At 50.6% G+C, this 20,242-nt stretch overlaps 6 protein-coding genes and 1 non-coding gene across 7 annotated transcripts; 3 read left to right on the forward strand and 4 right to left on the reverse strand.

Annotated features, from left to right (window-relative positions):
• Positions 1-283: 283 nt before the first annotated feature.
• Aud_004148 (WD domain protein) lies at positions 284-2,004 on the reverse strand (the record flags this gene model as incomplete). The annotated part of the gene is made up of 3 exons (XM_043289089.1): positions 284-503; positions 574-1,393; positions 1,461-2,004. The coding sequence occupies 3 exons, from the start codon at positions 2,002-2,004 to the stop codon at positions 284-286; spliced, it is 1,584 nt and encodes a 527-aa protein (XP_043145024.1).
• Positions 2,005-2,446: 442 nt separating this feature from the next.
• Aud_004149 (uncharacterized protein) lies at positions 2,447-3,901 on the forward strand (the record flags this gene model as incomplete). Its single annotated transcript, XM_043289090.1, has 1 exon — positions 2,447-3,901. The coding sequence occupies one exon, from the start codon at positions 2,447-2,449 to the stop codon at positions 3,899-3,901; it is 1,455 nt and encodes a 484-aa protein (XP_043145025.1).
• Positions 3,902-4,037: 136 nt separating this feature from the next.
• On the reverse strand, positions 4,038-5,006 carry Aud_004150 (uncharacterized protein; the record flags this gene model as incomplete). Its single annotated transcript, XM_043289091.1, has 2 exons — positions 4,038-4,370; positions 4,437-5,006. The coding sequence occupies 2 exons, from the start codon at positions 5,004-5,006 to the stop codon at positions 4,038-4,040; spliced, it is 903 nt and encodes a 300-aa protein (XP_043145026.1).
• A 2,949-nt stretch (positions 5,007-7,955) lies between these two features.
• Aud_004151 (RNP domain protein) lies at positions 7,956-10,029 on the forward strand (the record flags this gene model as incomplete). The annotated part of the gene is made up of 9 exons (XM_043289092.1): positions 7,956-8,337; positions 8,439-8,491; positions 8,619-8,626; positions 8,682-8,775; positions 8,841-8,981; positions 9,056-9,107; positions 9,186-9,604; positions 9,682-9,835; positions 9,890-10,029. The coding sequence occupies 9 exons, from the start codon at positions 7,956-7,958 to the stop codon at positions 10,027-10,029; spliced, it is 1,443 nt and encodes a 480-aa protein (XP_043145027.1).
• Positions 10,030-11,327: 1,298 nt separating this feature from the next.
• Aud_004152 (uncharacterized protein) lies at positions 11,328-11,693 on the forward strand (the record flags this gene model as incomplete). Its single annotated transcript, XM_043289093.1, has 1 exon — positions 11,328-11,693. The coding sequence occupies one exon, from the start codon at positions 11,328-11,330 to the stop codon at positions 11,691-11,693; it is 366 nt and encodes a 121-aa protein (XP_043145028.1).
• A 3,621-nt stretch (positions 11,694-15,314) lies between these two features.
• Aud_004153 lies at positions 15,315-15,391 on the reverse strand. The gene has a single exon. It is a non-coding gene; the product is annotated as a tRNA-Val (tRNA).
• A 658-nt stretch (positions 15,392-16,049) lies between these two features.
• Positions 16,050-18,757, reverse strand: Aud_004154 (SLM1 family PH domain-containing protein; the record flags this gene model as incomplete). Its single annotated transcript, XM_043289094.1, has 4 exons — positions 16,050-17,229; positions 17,279-17,616; positions 17,672-18,159; positions 18,220-18,757. The coding sequence occupies 4 exons, from the start codon at positions 18,755-18,757 to the stop codon at positions 16,050-16,052; spliced, it is 2,544 nt and encodes an 847-aa protein (XP_043145029.1).
• Between the last annotated feature and the right edge of the window lie 1,485 nt (positions 18,758-20,242).

Consider the following 20,242-nt stretch of genomic DNA (forward strand, 5'->3'; position numbering starts at 1 on the left):
CTACTATTCATCCAATAGTTCCTTCTGCTTTGCATTGCTTCTGTGTTGACCTAGGTAATAGGTGTCGAACAATGCAGTGTATGCGATTGTAGACGAGTGAAAGGATCAAATCTGTCCTCGAGACTGAATCATGTTCAACTTCCATCGCTCAGATACGCGTGTCATAGAAATACTTGCAAATAGATATACACCTTTAAAACACGACCAGTCGACAAGCCTAAACTAGAATGCCAAACAGTATGCGCAACCGCTACATTGATCCCTCGCAGCTCGCGACGGGCACTCACATCCACAGACATATCTTGCCACTGGCAGTGCCACCTGCGATCCAGTTCTTGCTGCGGTGGAAGACAGCCACAGCAGGAACGGCAGTGATACCCTCGCCTCCTAACTGGGCGAGCTGGTCCCCGGAGCTACTGTACACGTCCACGAAACGGTTCATGTTACCGATGCAGAAGCGCTGGATAGAGGATTGCGGGTTTGTTTGCCATTGGGGACGGAGGCTGCGAGATATCTCATGTTAGCTTTTGCGATAAAAGGGCTAGAAGATGGTAGGGATAGGGAAAGCGTTACATGGTCACCCATCGTCCAGTCTGGCAATTGTGCCGGACGACAGTGTCTGGTTTCATTTGGGGGTCTGAGAGGGTGTGCCCTGGTTTCCAGGAGGCGATGCCCTTGGCCCCAAAGTCGTAAATCTTAAGCGTGTCGTCGTAGGAGGATGTCGCAATCTGGCCGGCGCTGTTGAACGCGGCGTGGGAGACCGAGAGTCGGCTGACGTGCTCGCCTACCGGAACGGGTTCATGGTGGGAGAGCTTGCGTATATCCCAGAGGCGCATTGTGCGATCGAGAGAGGCAGTTGCGAAGTAGTGCGAGTGGGTTGGGAAGAGCGAGAAGCCGCCGATTTTCTTCTCGGAGAGTTGCCAGGTGGCTACGGCGCTTCTGCGCGAGGCGCGGGTGTCGTAGCGGCCGAATGCGCCGTCTAGGGTTGTCCAGTAGAGGGTGTTGGGATCGTCAGTTGCCATGTCGATGCCGGATATGGGGACGTCGTCTGAGGTTGACTCTGGGGCGTATTTCTCGACCGAGGTTGTCTTTTCCAGGTCCAGCTCGCGGATGGAACTATCGTAGCTGGCGCTGTAGAGGTGAGTTGGCTTGGAAGGGTGGACGTGCATGGAGCTGATGGTTCGTGTGTGTGGTTTGAGAGTGGTCAGGACTGGGTCTGGGTCGTCGTCATCTGCGTCTTCGTCGTCCTCCTGCTTGACGGCTGAGAATGGCTTCTCTTGCGAGGCGTCCAGGACACCGAGGTTGCCCATCTTGTCGCCGGCGAAGATCAAGGGCTTGGCCTCTGATGGGTGGAACGTCATCGTGTAGATTCTTTCGGGGGTGACCTTGATGCCTGTGATACGGTCATGTTAATATTTCTAGTCACGGCACGTCTCAGTTCACACAGAAGGCCAACGCACGATTAGGCTCCCACGCCCCCCACAGCCGCAACCCGCTCATCTCCTCCCTCAGCGCCTTCAGCTCCTTATCCGTCGTCTGCTTAATATCCTCATCACCAAAAGTGCGCTGATACGGCATCGCAACTCCCTTCGTTACGACATCCACCCCGATTAGACTATCACCGCTAAGTTTCTGCCCGGACACAAGCATCTCACTAAAAGAGAACGCATCCGACTTGCGAACTCTCTTCGCCCGCTCCGCTTGCTGCGCAGCTTCGTACTGCTCCTCCGCCTTGCGTTTCGCAACCTCGCTCTCCGCCGCGAGCCCTCTCAAACGCGAGGACATACGCCGCGGTACTAGATCCTCATCTTCCTTCTTGATCTTCTTCGGCGGAGGCTTCTTCTTCGGCTTTGGCTGACCCCCTGGTGAGCTCCTCGCTAATTTGGGCGGGAAGAGACCGGACGACTGGGCGTCCAGGGTCAGCTTCTTGAGGAGCGCATCACGCTCTGCGATGTTGGCGAGACGCTGCTTTTCGAATTCGGAGAGCTCATTATCTGCACCCATGATAGTGATTGTTTTGCGACCGCCTTGAGCGTCCGCTGTGTATACCAATGCCTTGGCAATTGAAGGAGTGAGTGGTGTAGATTCAGTTGTGTGTTGTAGACCAAACCCGCGCTTCTGCCTGAAGAAACGCGTGCTGCAATGTCGCGCTATCACGTGATATAATTGGCTGTGCTGAATGAGATTGGAACAAATGATTCAGTTCGGTTATTCTTTCTTGGTCTCATATGGGAAATATAATCAGAGACAAATAATACAAGATAAATAAATAATAAGTGTCTGTGGTGTGTTCTGTATAAAAAGCGTAGTTTTACGCTCCTATGTGGTCGACCTAGAGAGGTACTTTGTATTTTTCTTGAATTTCTCCGACTTTTCAATTGTCTACGTCAGAGTTTCGCAGACTTTCTAACGAGAGCCCACGCCCAGTTCCTCGGCGTTGTGTACAATGCCGCTACGCATCTCGCGCACTTGCCTGGCGCAAGCAACAGTTCATTCTCCCGTCCCATTTCTCTACCAGACCCGGACACTCGCCGCGCCGCTGAGCTATGCAAAATGGAATGCCTGGCAGAGCCGATCATTTCACTCGACATCTCCTACGTTCACACCACCCGAATCAAGTCTAGATAGAGGCGAAGAGTCTGTTCATGATGAGGAGGGTTTTGAAAATGCGACGTCTCCCTTGAAATCTGATTCTGCCTCCCTAACCTCGAGCAATGATGGCCGTCGATCCCGGAAAAGCTACCTGAAGAGGCGCGGCGCCACGGTCTCTCAATCCCAGACACCACCATCCTCACGGCCACCACAAAAGCCACTCACGATGACGGAGAGCGAGAAGATGGCGTTCGGTGGTCTACTGGAGCAGATGGGTGTGGGGGAGAAGGTTGACCCGGAGGCGGCTACAGAAGGAACCGAGAAGCCAGCCCTGAGCAAAGACGACATGTCTAAGATATCCGCTATCTTTAACTCTGTGCTTGAGGACCTTCGGAAGAAAAAGCAGGACTCTGAAGCTTCGACGGAGGGTGCCGCAAAACGCAAGTCCCGGAGGAAGGTGGATGAGCCCGCGTCGGCTTCGAAGCCTGGGCCTCAGGAGCAAGGGGGTGACTCGAATCCTCCAGAGCTGCGCAGTGATGACCCTGTCTCTGTCGAGCGGGCCATTCAATTCACCGTGCAGAGGGAGTCGGCGAAAATCGAGCGCGCGCTCCGTGCGGCGATTGACGAGGGCAAAGGGGATACAGGGATCTGGGAAGTGTGCAAGGAGAGAATCTTTTCGATGCTACGATATCTCGGAGATAGCCGGTTACCGGAAGACAGTGGCACGTCGCCGGCAAGCTCAGCGGGCGAGCCAACCCCTCACGGCCCTCTGGAGGTCCCTGAATCCGTGTCGGTGGAAGCAGTCGTCACAATGCTCTACCCGAAAATGCTTCTCTTGGCATTCCGTCTTCTGAACTCGCACTTCCCAGGCTCGCCCTTGATCGGTCAGTTCCGCTCGACGATCAAGTCGCACGGCAGGACCTCAGCCGTGCTGGGGAGTTCGACGGGTCTGTATAACGAGCTGATCTACTTCTACTGGCGCGGGTGCAGTGATCTACCTAGTGTTGTGTCGTTGCTGAAGGAAATGGAGACTACAGGGGTGGAGCCGGATGAGCGAACCTGCGGACTGCTCAGGGCTATCTCCGAGCAGCGAGAACGAGACCTCAAAAATCATTGGAAACGGGTGCGTCGCGAGAATCAGAATCGGGGTTCGCTCCGTGATCCGTGGTGGGATATGGCACCGAATCGGACAGCCGTGAGGGAGTTGTTTGGGGAGAACGGGTGGTTGCCGCGATTGGAGAAGCGTGTGGAGGAGATCCGAAACATACAGAGCTCGACGAGATTACTTGCAGATAGGTTTAATCTGTAGTGGTGAATACAGTCTTACTGCCAGAGGCAGAAGAAAGGAGGTGTATATTATACAATGCCGGAACTCTACATTAGAATATGAATACAGTATCCACTCCACTTATACCTCATTACAGTCGAGGCTGTACCCCTTCAGACTAGATCTTCAAACCCCAACTCCTACCCAACCCAACAGCAGTGGAACCCATGAAGCCCAGGCACTGCCTGATACCAGTAACCTTATCACCGATATACTTGTTATCCTCAATACGACGGTTCACAAAAGCCTGCGTAGCGGAGAGATCGGGACTCGAGTCACGGGTCATGACAACCTCGGCGCTGGCGTAGATGGCAGCGATGGACAGCCGTTTGGTATACCATGATGCATCGACCGAGGCGTCTCTAGCAAGATCCAGAATATCAGAGGATAGAGCATGCAGCTCGGAGAGCGACAGAGGGATATTTCCAGCGAGGGACATGAGAGCCAGGGCCTGGGGGATATCAGTGCTAGTTAGAACCATTCAACCGTATGCAATGCAATTCCTCGGAAAACTTACCCCCTGCCACTGATGTTTAATCTCCGTATTCATCCGCAACCGCTCCATGATAAGCAACCTGGTCTTCTCCTCGACAGACAACGCCTTCCCCTGGGCCGCAACTTTCTCAAAGAACCCGTTCTCGACTTTCCCTCGCAAAAGGCCGCGCCGGCTCGCCAGCCAGAAAAGGACGAGATCGAACTCGCCGCGTGGGAGCAGCTGGACCGAGACGTCGAGGAAGCCTGCGTCGCGGGCGCCGAGGGTCAGAGCTTCGAGTGTGAAGCCGTGCTTGGGGACATGGTTTAGCGCGGCGGAGAGGATGGTGCTTTGTGAGTTTGTGTATTCGTGGGGGGGCAGCTCAGGGTGGTATTGCGAGTGGTAGGATCTTCTAGCGACGCATCGTTGCGGACGTGAGAATTGGGTTTGTTGATGGATGAGACGGCGCGGTGAGCTTTGGGTCTGGTATAGACGGCGGGACTGCACGGCGATGTAGGAGGAGTGGTTGGGGCGAGAAGTGAGGGTAATAGAGGGCGAGAGAAGGGTGTTGATTTCTCTTCGGAAGCAGCGAGAAAGGGAGACTGGCTGGGCCATTGTTTCTGATTGTAGAGAGTACTGTATTTCTCGATGAGTTTCCTCTTGTTGGTGGTCTTCTCAAAGTGCAGTTAGAAAAGTTACTAGTGGCTTGATGAATAGGATGGAACGTCGGGCCAGCCGGAGAAGGAATCTCGGTATAAGCGGTGGTCTGAGCTGAGCCAAGCTGATCTTCCTGTCAAAGAATTCATTCTTCATTAAATCAGCAGGCAGTCCAGGCCACAGCAATTCGACATGGTGTTATGTTTTATTATCTTGATTGCTGATAATGGATCATCTTCAGTCGATGATGACTGAACGGAAGTGGCCTTATATGTCGGCTTGCATTGTATAGATACTTCATGGATATATTTCCTTCCAAGCATTGTCCAAGAGCAATAAATGTCTGACCATTGTTAACTTCTCCATGTGATGAGGAATTTATATACATCTAGAAAGATAGGATGATTAGGCCTGATTATCAACACTAGTAGGCTGCAGCGCTAACTACACCAAATTAAATCACATTTGGCTGGCCTATATATTTGATCGATGGTCGGCTGGCTGTCTCAGACTGAGAACAGTGATTATTACCAGTAGTACCTCTCTCTGGTGTAGCTATTATGATCCTTCCGGATCAACAAAATTACCAGACGGTTCGATGAACACAGAATTGAAAAATCAATAGTGGAGTAGTTAATGTCAATAGTATCATGTAACAGACAGCAGCATATGGGATATACTAGTCTCGATATACTAGTCTCGACTACTGCGTACTCCGTACTTAACCCCAGGTGCGTGGCCATTGGACTCATCCACTTTTTCCGCTTCCGCATCTGCTCAGTGCTTCTTTCCACTCCTCATATCAAAACAATCAATACCTTCTATCAAAAAGTCTGCAATTATTGAGTACTGGGAGATTCCATCTTTCTCCACAATTGGGATAACTGAATCGCTGGTAGATACTCTGTATACCGGCAAAGTTTGCATGAACTCTGCTTGACCTCAAAACAGTCCCAAGCAGTGTTCCCTATCTTCGGCCTGTTGTTTTCTTTTTTTTTTTCCCCTTTTGTATGCCCCTCGATCCCCTCTGATATTATCGTCTCTTATTACTCTAGTCCTCCCCCTACTTATCGTTCATTTGCTACTCCCTTCCCCAGGTCTGAGAGCCCATTCGCTCTTAAATCCACAGCCTGGACGGACACCAAGCAGGACAGACCAGACAGACCTTCAACTCGGGAGGATTCAGATTCCAGACCATCCATCCATCACATCTGATTGTCATCGTCGACTGTCACATCACATCTCGCAGCTAACAACAAGAACACAACATCATGGGTGAGTGACCATCTACATCTTTCTTCGTTTATTTCTTTTCTTTTTCAAGTCTTCCTCATCATTATCAATCGTCACCACCACAACCACAACCACAACAACACGTATCCCTCTGTATTCGTGGTATCTCCATTGCGTCTCGCCTCAAATCCTCCTCCTCACAAGTTTGTTTTTACTACCTTACAGAGCACTGTTAGCCTTGTGTTGCTCTCCTGAACAATCACCTCCACCTTTTCCTTCTGTCAACCCCCTGTCTTGGCCACCTCCAAGGCTGCTCTCAGTCCAATCACTGTTCGGGGTCTTGCACATACCGTCGGCTTGACGCTTGACATTCAGCGTTCAACACAATCTATCTACCTTGTACCCTTACTACTTCTCCCACCTTCCGTCCCTTTTCCTTCCCCCCCTCCCCCAACCCCGAATAGTCACCCACTACCATCGTACTACTGTACCTACTACTGTAGGAACCATCACCTTTCACACCCCCTCTTCCTATCCATTTATCCACCCGCTTCATCCCTTCATCAGTCCATCCAATCCTTGGTCCCTCTCTCCATCAAAAATTCTTTTCCCCCAACATTCCCGGAACTCTACTGCGCTGTCAATACCAGGTAAGAGCCATCCACGGCCTACTCGTTATCCGCGAGCGAATCATCCTGGTTGAGAGAGCGCTGCAACCCTTCGGATCCCCACGGGATTCCCATCAACCGTTACCATCCCTCTCTCCCTCCCTCCCTTACCTTTGCCCTGACACTTCCGATGATCTGACAAACATACATGCACACGCACACACACAACAAACTGGTTGACAAGTGTGGTTGATTTTACTTTCCATCTTCCCGCTGTTTACTCTCTCTCAAACTCATCTTTCTCATTTCCTTTGAATCGTTTCGTTCCTCATATCTTTTACCCTTCTCGCCTCCCTGGCACTTGCTTTGATTGTCTTCGCTGCTCCTATTTCCGATCGCGTTGATAGTGGACTCTTGGCTTACATTAAGTGCTCTTCTCCAGCCGACGTCTATCGACCATCCCAAGTAAGTCATGAGCTTCTGTCGTGTTTTTATCTAGTGCACATTCTATAGTCCATCACCTGCCATCAGAATGTCACTCCCAAATGTTCTTGAGCAGAAAATATTCTTTCCTTGCTCAGAAATGAGTTTCATATGCCTTCATAGTTCCCATTTCCTGGGGCTGATGGCGCGCGGCTGATGATGCCGGGTACCCACTGTCCCTATCAGTTGCATGTAACCCCCTTCTAACGTCTCGTTTGCACTCTGCACCATGTTGTTTGTCGCAAGATTCCTTCTACCTTGATTTTCTCAATTTTGTCCTTCTTCATTTCCGTGATAAAAATCTTCACTTTCTGTGTGTCCTTTTCTCCCCGGGTCCTCAACTCTCTGAGGTCTGCGCGCTGTTGCGCAGGCGGTGTCACCTGATCTCCCATTCTGCCGGATCTCAGCGCTAGCGTTGGGGTTTCCACGAAACTCGGGAAGGACAGTCTCAGACCAGCCCCCCTTGAGACGTTACATTCCCGTCATTTCCTAGCCTCTCATTTCAACCATACCCCTTTCGCTACTCGCGCTTCTTATCGATTTCTCTTTTTTTTAGTCTTCCAGGCTCGGTCTAGACTCGTCGATGCCTTCCGACTCTTTTGACACTGACTACGCGCAGCGCGAGAGGTCTCGCTCGCCCCGCCGACGTTCTCGCAGTCCTCGACGAAGCCGTCGCTCGTACTCCCCACGCAGTCGCTCTCGCAGTCGTGACGATTATCGCCGCAGTGATCGCCGGTCTCGGTCTCCTATGAGTACTGCTCAGGGCGCAACTGGAGGACATTCAGGATCTGGTTACGGTGGCCGCAGCAGTTACCCTCCTTCGAGATCTTTTGAGGATCGCGCAGTCGCCAAAGAACAAATGATGCAATCGGTACGCGAGTCGTCCCAACAGGACCGCCGGGTCTATGTTGGCAACCTATCCTACGATGTCAAGTGGCATCATCTCAAGGACTTTATGAGACAGGGTGAGCAGGGTCATATCGTGTCGGCAGTGCGACGCAGCTTTTGTTGGATGAAAACTTGTGGCTGACTTTGGGGGGAATGATTTTCCGCATCGTTCATACAGCTGGAGAAGTTATCTTTGCCGACGTCTTACTACTTCCCAACGGAATGTCGAAGGTGGGCACCAATGCGTAGCGTGGCTGGCTTTTTCTTTTTCTTCTTTCTTTTTACTTCTGGATTTCCTTGGTTTCTTGCATGGACGATTTGGGTTGACGGGCTGGGCCTGGCCGTCCGGACATTGTAGGGATGCGGGTGAGTGTTTCCGGCTCTCATTACCTCTTGAACCTGCGCTAACAATATATTTCAGGATTGTGGAATACGCTACAAGGGAGCAAGCGCAGAATGCAGTCAACACGCTTAGCAACCAGAACCTCATGGGTCGTCTTGTCTACGTTCGCGAGGTACGTCCGCAACCCGATCTGTGCGCGTCTCTCGCCCATTGTGTACGCTGACAGGATTTGACTAGGACCGTGAGCCCGAACCACGCTTTACTGGTGGACCTTCCCGAGGAGACTTTGGGGGTGCTGGTCGAGGTGGCTTCGGAGGCTACGGTGGCCCCCCGGGTGGTGCTCCTGGCGGTGGTGGAAGACAACTCTATGTGTCTAACGTTTGTTGCCCCTACTCGAATCATATAATGCTCCGTCGTAGATCCGGTTATAAGTATTGACAATCTTGATTTAGCTCCCCTTCAATGTCGGTTGGCAGGACCTGAAGGATCTGTTCCGCCAAGCTGGTAAGTGCAAAACCGCTCCGCGGCAGCCTTCTATCGGCGATATTGCATATCGAAGTTAACGTCTGACCGTCATGAAAGCCCAGCAAGGTGCTGTGATCCGCGCCGACGTTCACACCGACGCAACTGGCCGTCCCAAGGGCTCCGGTATTGTCGCTTTCGAATCTCCCGAGGATGCGCGCAACGCTATTCAACAGTTCAACGGTTACGACTGGCAGGGACGGACATTAGAGGTCCGTGAGGACCGCTTTGCCGGTTCCGGACCCGGCTTCGGCGGCCGGGGTGGCTACGGTGGCTTCGGCCGGGGTGGCTTTGGCGGTCGTGGTGGTTTTGCCGGCCGTGGCGGATTTGGCGGCGGCGGCTTCAGGGGTGGCTACGGTGGAGCCGGTGGTTTTGGAGGCCCCCAGAACTTCGAGCCAGCCGCATCGGCTGCCCCCAACCCATTCACTGACTTTGCAACCTCTGGAGGAGAAAAGAGTCCCATCATCTACGTGCGCAATGTGAGTTTAGCCTTTTGACTCACACGACTTTTTATCTCCGCCGTCGAGGAGCTTGTGCTAACGATCCTGATCACCAGCTGCCATGGTCTACTTGCAATGATGATCTGGTGGATCTCTTCTCCACCATCGGCAAGGTTGAACGTGCTGAAATTCAGTACGAGCCCAACGGACGCTCTCGTGGCACTGGTGTAGTCCAGTTCGACAATGCGGAGACTGCGGAGACTGCGATTGGTATGTTACAGTTGGAAAATATCATTGACCGCAAGCTGGCTAACTCCTCGGCAGCCAAATTCACTGGTTATCAGTATGGTGGTCGTCCTCTCGGTATCACGTTTGTCAAGTACTTGAATGCAGACCAAGGCCAAGGCGAACCCATGGAAGGCGCAGAACCCACTACCGGAATCACGCAGGATCAGATCATGTAAATTGCGGGTATTATTTCCTGGGAAAAGTAGTTTACCAGCATTTGCGATGTATTCCTCAAACACCAGGAATTGATGATATACTGACCTGCATTTCTTAATTTGACTATTTTTCCAAGTCTCATTCTACTATTACACCTCCTTATGCTGTTGTGTATTTGATTTTCGTTGAATGGCAGAGCTACCATTATTGTAGCAATATACGTGCCTACCTTGTCCCATTTCAGAAGATCTTCGATTGTCGCGGAACATTCAACTGATGTAGGAATCTGCGAGTGTCTCTTTGGTTCCATCTGTTCGCTACCCGGATGCCTTGCCCTCGATCGCGACTCTACCCCAGAGACGCGTCCCTGGGTGCCAGTACTGGCACCCTGACAACCCCGGCGGAGATCCAGATGATCTTGACGCAACCCCTGCGTCGGTCACCAAATGAGGCGATTGTCAACCGCCGCGCTTATCACACTCTGACTATGTCTCTAAAAACTCAAGGATCAGTGATAGAGTCAGTAGACTATCCTTTGTGTTGCGTTGGGTGCAATGTTAAAAGGTTTTCTTCATGCAGCGGATCTAGGGTATTACTACTGCGGCCTCCAGTATTGTGCACTGGCACAATAGTCTGAAGGGACCTTAGGAGATTTTACTTAAACCAACAATCTCGGCAGATCATTCCTGTTACGCCGAATCTCAATATAAGAGGTACCACCCCAAGACGTAAGAAGACAGGAAGTGCATCCTGGATCAGTGTGTTTGTGGGCGCACCAAGTCATCGACTGGCGCCCTCGATTTTTGTCTCTGGAGAATCCTCATCGGGGAAGCAGTAGATGCTAGTGGCCTTCTTATAAATGACCTGTCTGTTATGGCCATCAGTGATCATACGTAACTGCCCTTTCCACACTTGCCGGCGGTAACCTCATGGGTCTCTCACAGCTGCATCCCTCACGTATGAGCGGGTTGTGAGCATCTCATTAGACGAACGTCCGCCGTGACCTAGAAATTTGTTCATTCGACTTATCTACGAACAACCCCGACACTCAGCTCTAGTTTTTCCCATGCGGAATGGTTCTTTCCTTTTGGTCTTGGCTAGGAACCCGTGTACTAGATTCGACGTTCCTGTGCCTGTAGGATCTTCGCACATACTTTTCTTCCCATCGTACCTTCCTCCACGATGGATGCACCTGCCTTCGCAATAGCTTCCACCGTGGGTTTACAAGGATTTCCTGGCTCGATTTCATTATGTCTTCTTCTTTTCCTCTCCTCGCGCGACCACACAAATTCCAAGGCAAGTTATACACTCACCCATCATGCAAGTAGGCTGGATTGCGCTGATTATTAGTTGTGTCGGTCTCGGAGTGTCGGTGGCAAGTATGCTGCTCCCTGTCAAAGCATGGCTGCACTACTGGTTTCCCCGACTGTGGCCGCCGTCGGACCAGAATGATGTGCACTGTGTAGCCGATCTCGAGTCAGGTGGTGTGGGCAGAACAGAGGCTTCTGGAGGAAGCGTTCTTGCCGCACCGGCCCCCTCAGACCAGCTCTCTGAGCAGCTCCAGGCTCCACCAGGCCCTGTCGGGAGAGTCGAAACTCCCGATCCTTCGGCACCATCTAACTCAGATGGTGGCAGGGCTGTTCGGTGCCGCGAGTCGGAGGGGGCACTGGCGAAGACAGGTTAGGCGCAGGGCATGAAGGTCAACTTGACTCAGGTCGTCTCCGAAGACGCGAGATCCGTTGACTGGATTAGTACACTTCGAGACCCCACCCCTACACCCGGGAAGCGGTGGCCGAGGGAATGGTGTAGGAGAGCTCCATCTTTCGAGGCGGCTCACCTTGATAGATGGAGTGGTGGGGCCACCAGCGACGGGCTCGCACTTCTTCGCAGTGCTGGTGACTAGTAACCTTCGGGTGAAGCCAAGACGAGCCCACATGTAAGTGATTCATTGCTTTGGGAATCTCGAGCGCAGGAGAATGACATTAGACAACTCACTTTTGTTTGTCGACACTATTCCTGCTTCGAACGGACAATCTCTATGCCATCCGTTCTCCCAGGATAGGCTCGGGTCAGTACATTGTCCCCAAGGTAGTCTGACTGACTACTGAGCGCAACCAGAACGAATCCACTCTCCTATCCCCGTGTCCCGAGCGCCTCTCTCCTTGCCTTGGCCGCATGGCTTTGGCACCCGCAGACCGCTCTATTCTCAATTGATTGGTCACTGATGTTTTCACTGTCCTGTCCCCAAACTCTCGACAGCCAGGATGTTCGGTGGTCCATTGATATCCTGCTCAATGCGCGCAGGACAGGAGCCACATGAGATCCATATTTTGGAAAAAGAATCCTCGCTGGAGTGCAACTGACAGAGCCAATTGATCTCTCTTTGTGTGAGCGGATCCAGGGCAGTCACAGGGCCTTTCTGACAAATGAAGCAGCCGATTTGGAAGCTAAGGCGGCCGCACTGACGGGAGAGGGGGGGGGGCAACGGAGCGGAAAAATCGAGTGCCGGAGATTCCACCGCTGGCGCTGTCTGGCTCGCTTCCAGCCAAAGAGTGCAGTGCAGCTTCAATTATCAGGGTGACAGCATCAATTCATGTACATATCGTCGCCACTCTCTATGCTGGATACCAAATGCTGGAGCTTGGACATGTCCTGTACCGAGATGAAAATGAAGTTTCATTGATTTATCAAAGTCATTCAGCCAGTCTTCTTCCTTAAAATAGAAATGAATTGTCCCAGGAGCGCACATCACGTTTCCTTTTTCCTTCAACAACACGATGCTGCAAGAAGCAGCGTCGGGATGGTAGCAGCTATCTGGATTCCCTCATCTGCAGTTCATGAGGCTTTGCGTTGATATTTGCGTTGATATTCAAGCAACCTTCTTTCCTGTTCCAGGCAGTAATCTCTTTTCCACTGACCGTAAACACCTTGCGTCATCTTCCGCAAGTTCTGCGACGAATACCTATAGGGAAATTTCAGTAATAGTTCTTCTTTCTCCGCGGATCGTTTGATAAGCTCACCAGTACTCTTCATTTTGCGAAAACCATCCTCTGGTGAGACGACACTGGTCAAGCCAAGGACGGTCTGCAGGCCATTCACACCTTCCCAGATTTCGAACCACCCAGAAATCAGCCCGATTCTTGTCTTCAGACAAAGGGTTTTTTGCAATCAAAGTCTGACACCTGGGACACGCTCCTGAGACTAGCTTCACGGGGACATGAGGCAGGAGATCCCGACGAGGTTTTGAAGAAATCAAAGTCCGGCGCATGTGAAGATCTTTTTCGGTTTGATTCCTGGAGACGAGAGATAGGAGATCCTGATGAGGACAAGCAAAGCTAGGCTCAGCTGTAAGATGAGCATGGGAGGAAAAGCTTATAGTATGCCAACCCACTACACATAACTGGCCAGTTTCCATAAATACCATCAGAGCAACTCGCACAAGGCAGCCAGACCTAATGCTAAAGAAACAGCGGTGGACAAGGCTGGGTTCTCCTGTATCGTTAAAGTCATACTCAAATGGGCCGTATTTGGTTTTGGGCTGACTCGCGGGTGATTTGAGGATCTTGACAAGCTGGTCTCGACCTCGGATCGTCAGAGAAATACAGGGACATAGGTCAGCTATACCAGCGTAGTAAGTGCAGGGTCTCTCGAGAGCTGATATTGCCAGTGAATGTCTCACGAATTCTTTCCGTGGATGGAGTTTCAAACACTTTCCACAGTAGGCCCAGCGACGATTTTCGAGTCGAAGCAGGAGTTGATTTCGCGGCACATCCTGACTGTTCACGCACAGGATTGGATTCCTAATAAGCAAGAGTCGTGGAAATTCAAGATGTTTGTGCTTCACTATCGTCCCGAATAGGCCGAAGAGCTCTTTGCAGCTGAGGGATAGACAAACTTGATCGACCAGTGAGAGGTGTTGGTAGATCTTCTGTAAGATGCGCTCATCCAAACAAAGTATGGCGGGGTATTTTGGCAGTCTCGAGTATTTTGGCACTCTCTTCCCAAAAATATGAAGCAGCCTGAAGAGCATCTTTTGACATCGCGACATCTTCGAGTCTTCAAGGCGAAAGATGATGTTGAACGTGAGGCAGAAGACTGGATTTTAATTTTGGATACAGACGCGATGTAAAAACGAATAGACCGAGAGAGTCTCAATCTGGTCTATGGATATTCTGTAATATGGAGAAGGAAAAGACTCCAGGGCTGCCGTCTGTGTTTAAGAATTGTTTAAGAATTGTGACTTCGTGACGTACACAAACACGCAAAATGAGCTTAGTTCCTTACATCGATCAACCATGGGATGTTGTCAAGACCTCAGTCGACGTGTGGTTTCCTCCTTCTTGGGCCCAAAATTCCCTGAATGAGTTGAAATGTGCGCGCAATGAACAAGATTCATCGCTGTCCGTTGGTACTCTTGATACTGGGTCAGCCGGCTTGCTTCCTTAACCTTCTCGTTGCCAACCCGCCATCCTTTTAGCATTTCTATGGTGGACTTATCCCATAAGTTAACATTGGGTCGCGCCGTTACAAAACTTCCATCAATCATTCTTCTCTTGTCATGAATATTTCACGAGGATTGCCAGTGAAATTGCGAGATCCATGACGTCGAAGATAGGCTGTCTCACTTGGGACATCAAAGACAGTTTTCTTGAAGACATAGTCAGTCCAGTAGATCTCAAGCAAATCTTTGAGGCATCTCACCTTTTCGGTCTGCTATGGTGGCCCTTAGTATCCTTTAAATCAAATATGGTCACGATCTCTACTAGGATTCGGTAGCAAGATCAAGCTGAATTGCCCGTAATAAAGGGTCTTGAGATCATTATATCTAAGGTCCTAATCATCCTTAGTTTTTCCCTTGTCGTCGTCTGCGCTGCTAAAAATTGATTAATGTTAGTTCGCTCGTTTCTTTCTATATAGACAAGAGCACCTAGTCGACTAGCGGTATAGGCTGACACCAGAAGGAGAAAGGCGAGTTATCAGGAAGTATGGAGTACTCAGGGAGCAATAAATTAAAGTGAGCCAGTGAACATGATACTAGAATGACTAAGATCTTGGTAAATTGAACGCTTAAAATGGTGTCGAATGCAGCTACGGCGCTCAATTTACCGTCACTTAGCGTTGTGGTGTAGTATTTGCGAGGTTGATGATTTAAAGGCGGCACATGCGCTTTACACCATGTAGTTCCCCCAGTAGTGAAGACGACCGAAGAATTCCATCACCAGCGAAGAGACAAATAGTTCTCGAAGAAAACTAGGTGATATGATATTTGGGAAAGAATATATCAGTATAAAAGAAAAGAAAGGAATGATCGATGCAGGGTTCGACTGCGATCCCGTGCGATTTTCTTGTGTAGCAGGTGCTTAACCACTAAGCCAATCGATCTATTTGTTGATGTGGCAATAATTGAGTTCCTTGACCGCACTTGCAAGCTCCTATGCCATGACCATGATAAGATGTCGAGGGGGGCTAGATTCATTGCACTTTGTATACTACTTCAGCAGATCAATTTTGCGAGCAAGAACTCTGCACGCTGATCTCGGTCTAGCCGTCCATATCGTGTGGTACGGTAGTAATTTCTGGAGGCTTGTCTATGTTGAGATCGTGGGCTGATATCCATATGCTTCAAGGGACGTGACGTGTATTTCAGGAAATATAAGAATATAGTACAAGGAAGTGACACATCAGAGTCAATAACGCATGACATAGGAAATGACAAAGGAAACCACAAAGGAAATACATCGCACTGCATGGAATTCAGAGTCAAAACAAGCGCGCACGCCGAGCAGACAAGCAATCCAGATCCCCGGCTCCACAGTTGTATCCAAACAATCCATTCATTCGAAAAAGAAAAAACGCCAAGCACCCCAATTGTGAAGTATGCCAGTTCATACCGTTGGCCTCGGTGACATCGTCACCCAGAGGAAAACCGAGGAGACTTCAGCTAGTGACGCGGGTGATCACCCGTTGACGAAGTATATAATGTACAGAGAAAAACAAAAAAGGCAGTTGGAAGTGAAGTATTTGCGTCAATTGGATGCTTTCACGCAGGTATATGATTTGCGGGTGGGTAGTGGCCTGGAATTTGTAGCTCAAGCGCAGATACACTTGGCTTAGATCGCCTCGCATCACCTTCGGGCTTTGTTATATAGGAGCCGTAGGCTCCTTCTGAGGTAACGTCAGAAAACGGCGTTGCTGCAGCGCTGCCCATGTTGGACGGGGCTCGTTCATTCTTGAGGCTCTCACGAAGCTGATGGCCGACACCATTACCTTCGATCACGGAGGTTTCATGATCCCCGTCGATCGAGGTAGGGACGGTATTGTGCGTGTGATCGGTGATGTTCGTCGTGGTCGGGGCAGTGGATCCGCTCTCGCGCCTGTTCCTCTGTCGATTCAGTGAAGGGTCGCGGGAACTAGCGGACCCCATCCCGGCGAAGAGCATGGGATGTACGTCGCTTGATCTGTTGGGACCCAGATTGTCTCTCTGGTCACCCAGAGCGTTGCTCTCTTCCTGTTGCTTTTGACGAGCGACGATCTCATCTGGTCCCATCCAACCGGCATTATATCTCTCATTTTGCTCTGGGACTAAGAGCCCGTAATTCCCATCATGCTCTGCGTTTCGATTTTGGCTACCATCTCGTCCCGAGATAGAACGACTTCCGTCTACAAAAGGAGCTCCCTCGGGGAGGGACCCTGCAGCGGCAAATAAGTCGTGCCCACCAGAACTCTCACCGCTGGATGGAGACAGTGGGGCTTGCACGTGGCGATCAATCTGTACGTCACTCGGGAAACGGCCACCAGGCTCGCGAGGCGCAGACGTCGGCCGCTCCTGGTTCAATACAACTGCCTCCGCTGAATACGGTGTGCGATCGGCCTCGTCTTCATCCAAATCAATGCTGGTCCGAGCGCTCGCGCCACTCACAGTGCGGACGTGTCGCCTAACGTATGCATTACGCGCTTCGCCAGTCTTGGAGATCAAGCTTTCGATGTCTTCGTACCATGCCATCATGGTCTCGTGTGATTCCGCGCGGAAGACCCACGAGTGACCACGATGCATGGGGCCGGTTTGTCGGCCTTTGAGCATGAATTTGTGCGACGTTGAGTCCGGCTGCGAGTGTGATCCCAATTTCTGCTCCGGTAGGTACAGTGACATCACTGGCGTCTGCCATGGTACCCGGTCGGCAGACTTGAACTCGTGTAGATGAGTCGGTGACAAGACATACCTGATTCCTAATTAGAAACAGGACAGACATTGACAATGAGGATACTTACCAGCCGGGTGTATAGCTCTTCAGATACTTGCTCTTTCGCTCCAGCATGCCAGATCGAACTTCAGCCGCGGCCGGATGATCCTTGCCAGGGTAGGTGATGTTCTCCACGTTCCGGAGAGAAACGCGGGGGTCGACCAGTTCATCGGTATTGGCGATGAAGTGGTTCCATTCGTGATCGTGAGGCATGGATATGGGTCCTGTCCGGAGCTTCTCTACGGTGTCATAGACCTCATCGGCTTCTCGCTTGAGGATACTGGCATACGCATTGTACGCCTTTTGTATCTCAGAGACGACAATCGATTCGAGTTCGCGACCGGAGTTTTCCAGATTTAGGAAAGCCTACAGCCGGGTCAGTGATTGAAGTCTGTAGGGGTCTTCCGAAAGAAAGACTCACACGGTGGAGGTAGTTTTCCTCCTCAATCTGCTTCTCAATCTGCCTGTCGACACCCAAACGAATAATGAACGGGTCTCCTTTGCCTGATGTAGCGGATGGATCGGTATCAACCAGCCCTAGCGCTTCGTGCAGTTGGCGAACCGTCTTGCGCGTGTTCTCTACTTCTTTGTCGACGGAGTTCCGGAAGTCGCCCTGAAGGCTCTTGATTTCTTTGGTCTTCTTTTGCAGGTCGTTTCGAAGACCCATGAGCTGATTGACGACCTCGCTTTCCACCTCGGCAGCTTTGTTCGCTTCTAGGTAGCCTTGACGGTGGAAATCTCGCAAGATGTCGGTTGCATCGGCGAGACCACCAGATTTGAGAAATGTCGGAGGGAGCGAAGTGTTATTTACTACATTCGACGCCGACAAAAAGAGCTTAGAGCGTGTTTCGTAGGACTTCTGGACTTCCTTGAAAAAGACGATGAGGTCTTTCAAGACCTTGCGCCAAGCTACTATGTATTAGCATATTATTGATCACGGAGATAGTTGCTCCGAAGAAGGATACAGACCTTGAAACCGTTGCGCCATGACCTCAGTCGGGTTCCCGTTCGTCGGGATCGGGACATAAAACGCACTGTGCTGATCATCCGCGCCATCGACGCCATACTTTTCCTTATCACCCAAGACCAGACTCCTAACACTGCCTGCGCGTAGGCTCCGCCGGCTTCCGCTGCGACGCATACTGCCTTTCTTGCTGAGCGACGATTTCTTCTTCAAAGTAGTTGATCGTGTTGGAGTCGCTGAACGGGAATGTGACATCTGTGAGGCCGAACGTTGTACACCAGAAGTTGACGGTCCATCGAGCACGACAGAACCACGCTGACTGGCCGCGTCAAACTCCTCATGAAAGCGAGGATTGTGAACGTTTGAAGGAGGGTCGACAGCACCGTGAGCGTAGTTGTAACCTGAATTGCTGGCCACAAAGGAGTTGGGTCTAGAGCCGGACCGCAGGCTGTAGCCTCGATTTAAGAGAATGGATTCGGTTGGTGGTGACAACGGACGATATGCATCCTGTACAGGTGTATGCGCCCGAGCGGTCATTGCCATGGCTGGAAAGGAGGGGTTGTTCCGCAGCGATGATGACGCTACCCAGGATAGTCGGGCGGTGCAAGTCCTGCAGTGAGATAAGGGAGCGCTCCAATCAATGCGTTGTCGGTTTGTCCAGGAATGTTGGAAATTGAACAGGAGTCCCTAGTAATAAGAAGAACGGGGGGAGCGGAAGAGATGGTAAAATAAATCATAAAATAATCATAAAAGGAGCCAGATCGAAGCGCACGATCTGAATATGAATCAGGGTAGCCGAGTCTGGTTTCCTGGCGAACGGAAGTGTCGATGGTCTGGAGCGAACTGTTTGCGGGGGGGAGGATTCAGAAATCAAACTGCCAAAGAAAAACGCGCACTATTCGCGATGGGATGATCGGCTCAGTTTGGGAGAACGTAGATAGATTAGTCCAGAGATGGATTAGGGAGTAACTAATGTAGGGATTCTTTTTAGATGGTTCAAGTATGAGCCCCACAGCTCTAGGGAGGAACTATCGAAGAAGGGAATTTGTCCACGCAGGGGAGTTTATGAGAGGGAAATTAAGGAGAGGATCTGGAAGCCGAACGGATATAAGGTAGTAATTATTTAAAAATCAAGAGGACCTGTGGCTATAATCCTGAGATCGACCAGGGAGTTTAGAAAGAAGTCGTCGAGATGATTTTGAGGGGGCTGAGGAACAACTGCTGGACGGTTCCGGATGACGTCTACGCTCGACAAGGACAATGGAATGCGACGTTATGACGACCAGGAGAGGGCTGTCGGCCTCTCACAGAACAGAATTCCCGGGCCAGTGGAAAAACGAGGAAAAGCAGAAGCATCAACGGTAGTAATGAAACTTTGATTTTCTCCAGAATGTGGGCAGGGAAAAAGAGATCGCTACGGCATAGGTGCTATATGATTGAAATTGAGGTACAGGTACCGAGTACTTCGACTGCTGTCGTGCTGGACAAATTACAGACCTCCTTTTCTGAACAAGAGAAAGATATGCAATCATAATAAGCTGGGGCATTCCAGATACTATTAATAAACAATAAAATGAACATCATTTAAATGATGTTGCCTGCTCATCTCCTAATTGATAATAATTAATCCAATAATCTGGAGATAATGATGATCATGAAACAGTGGACTACTGACAAATCTGGGTAGCAAAGTACCAAACCGTCCCCCCTTTTGATGATGGAAGCGTGGCTTGTGAAATGGCTTTGAACTTCAATAAAGTGGCTGTGAACCGCTTACTTTTCCAGGCAATCTGGACAGCAATTGCCACTAAGAAGCTCAGAATCATGCTGGGCCACACAGTGGGTACAAGGTCGTTGTGTTATTGTGTCAAATGAGCCAATGTACGGAGTACTCCATACCCTCCTTCTAGCGCTTGCACAAGTAGTTCATAGCTTCGATGGGGTTCCCCCTTTTCAAGTGGCGACTATGATACCTACGCAAGTCGCAATTAGGAGGCAAAAGCAAAAAAGAAGGAGGGTGAAAAAGGA

Source organism: Aspergillus udagawae (genome assembly GCF_001078395.1).
Source record: "Aspergillus udagawae IFM 46973 DNA, scaffold_3, whole genome shotgun sequence".
NCBI lineage: Eukaryota > Fungi > Ascomycota > Eurotiomycetes > Eurotiales > Aspergillaceae > Aspergillus > Aspergillus udagawae.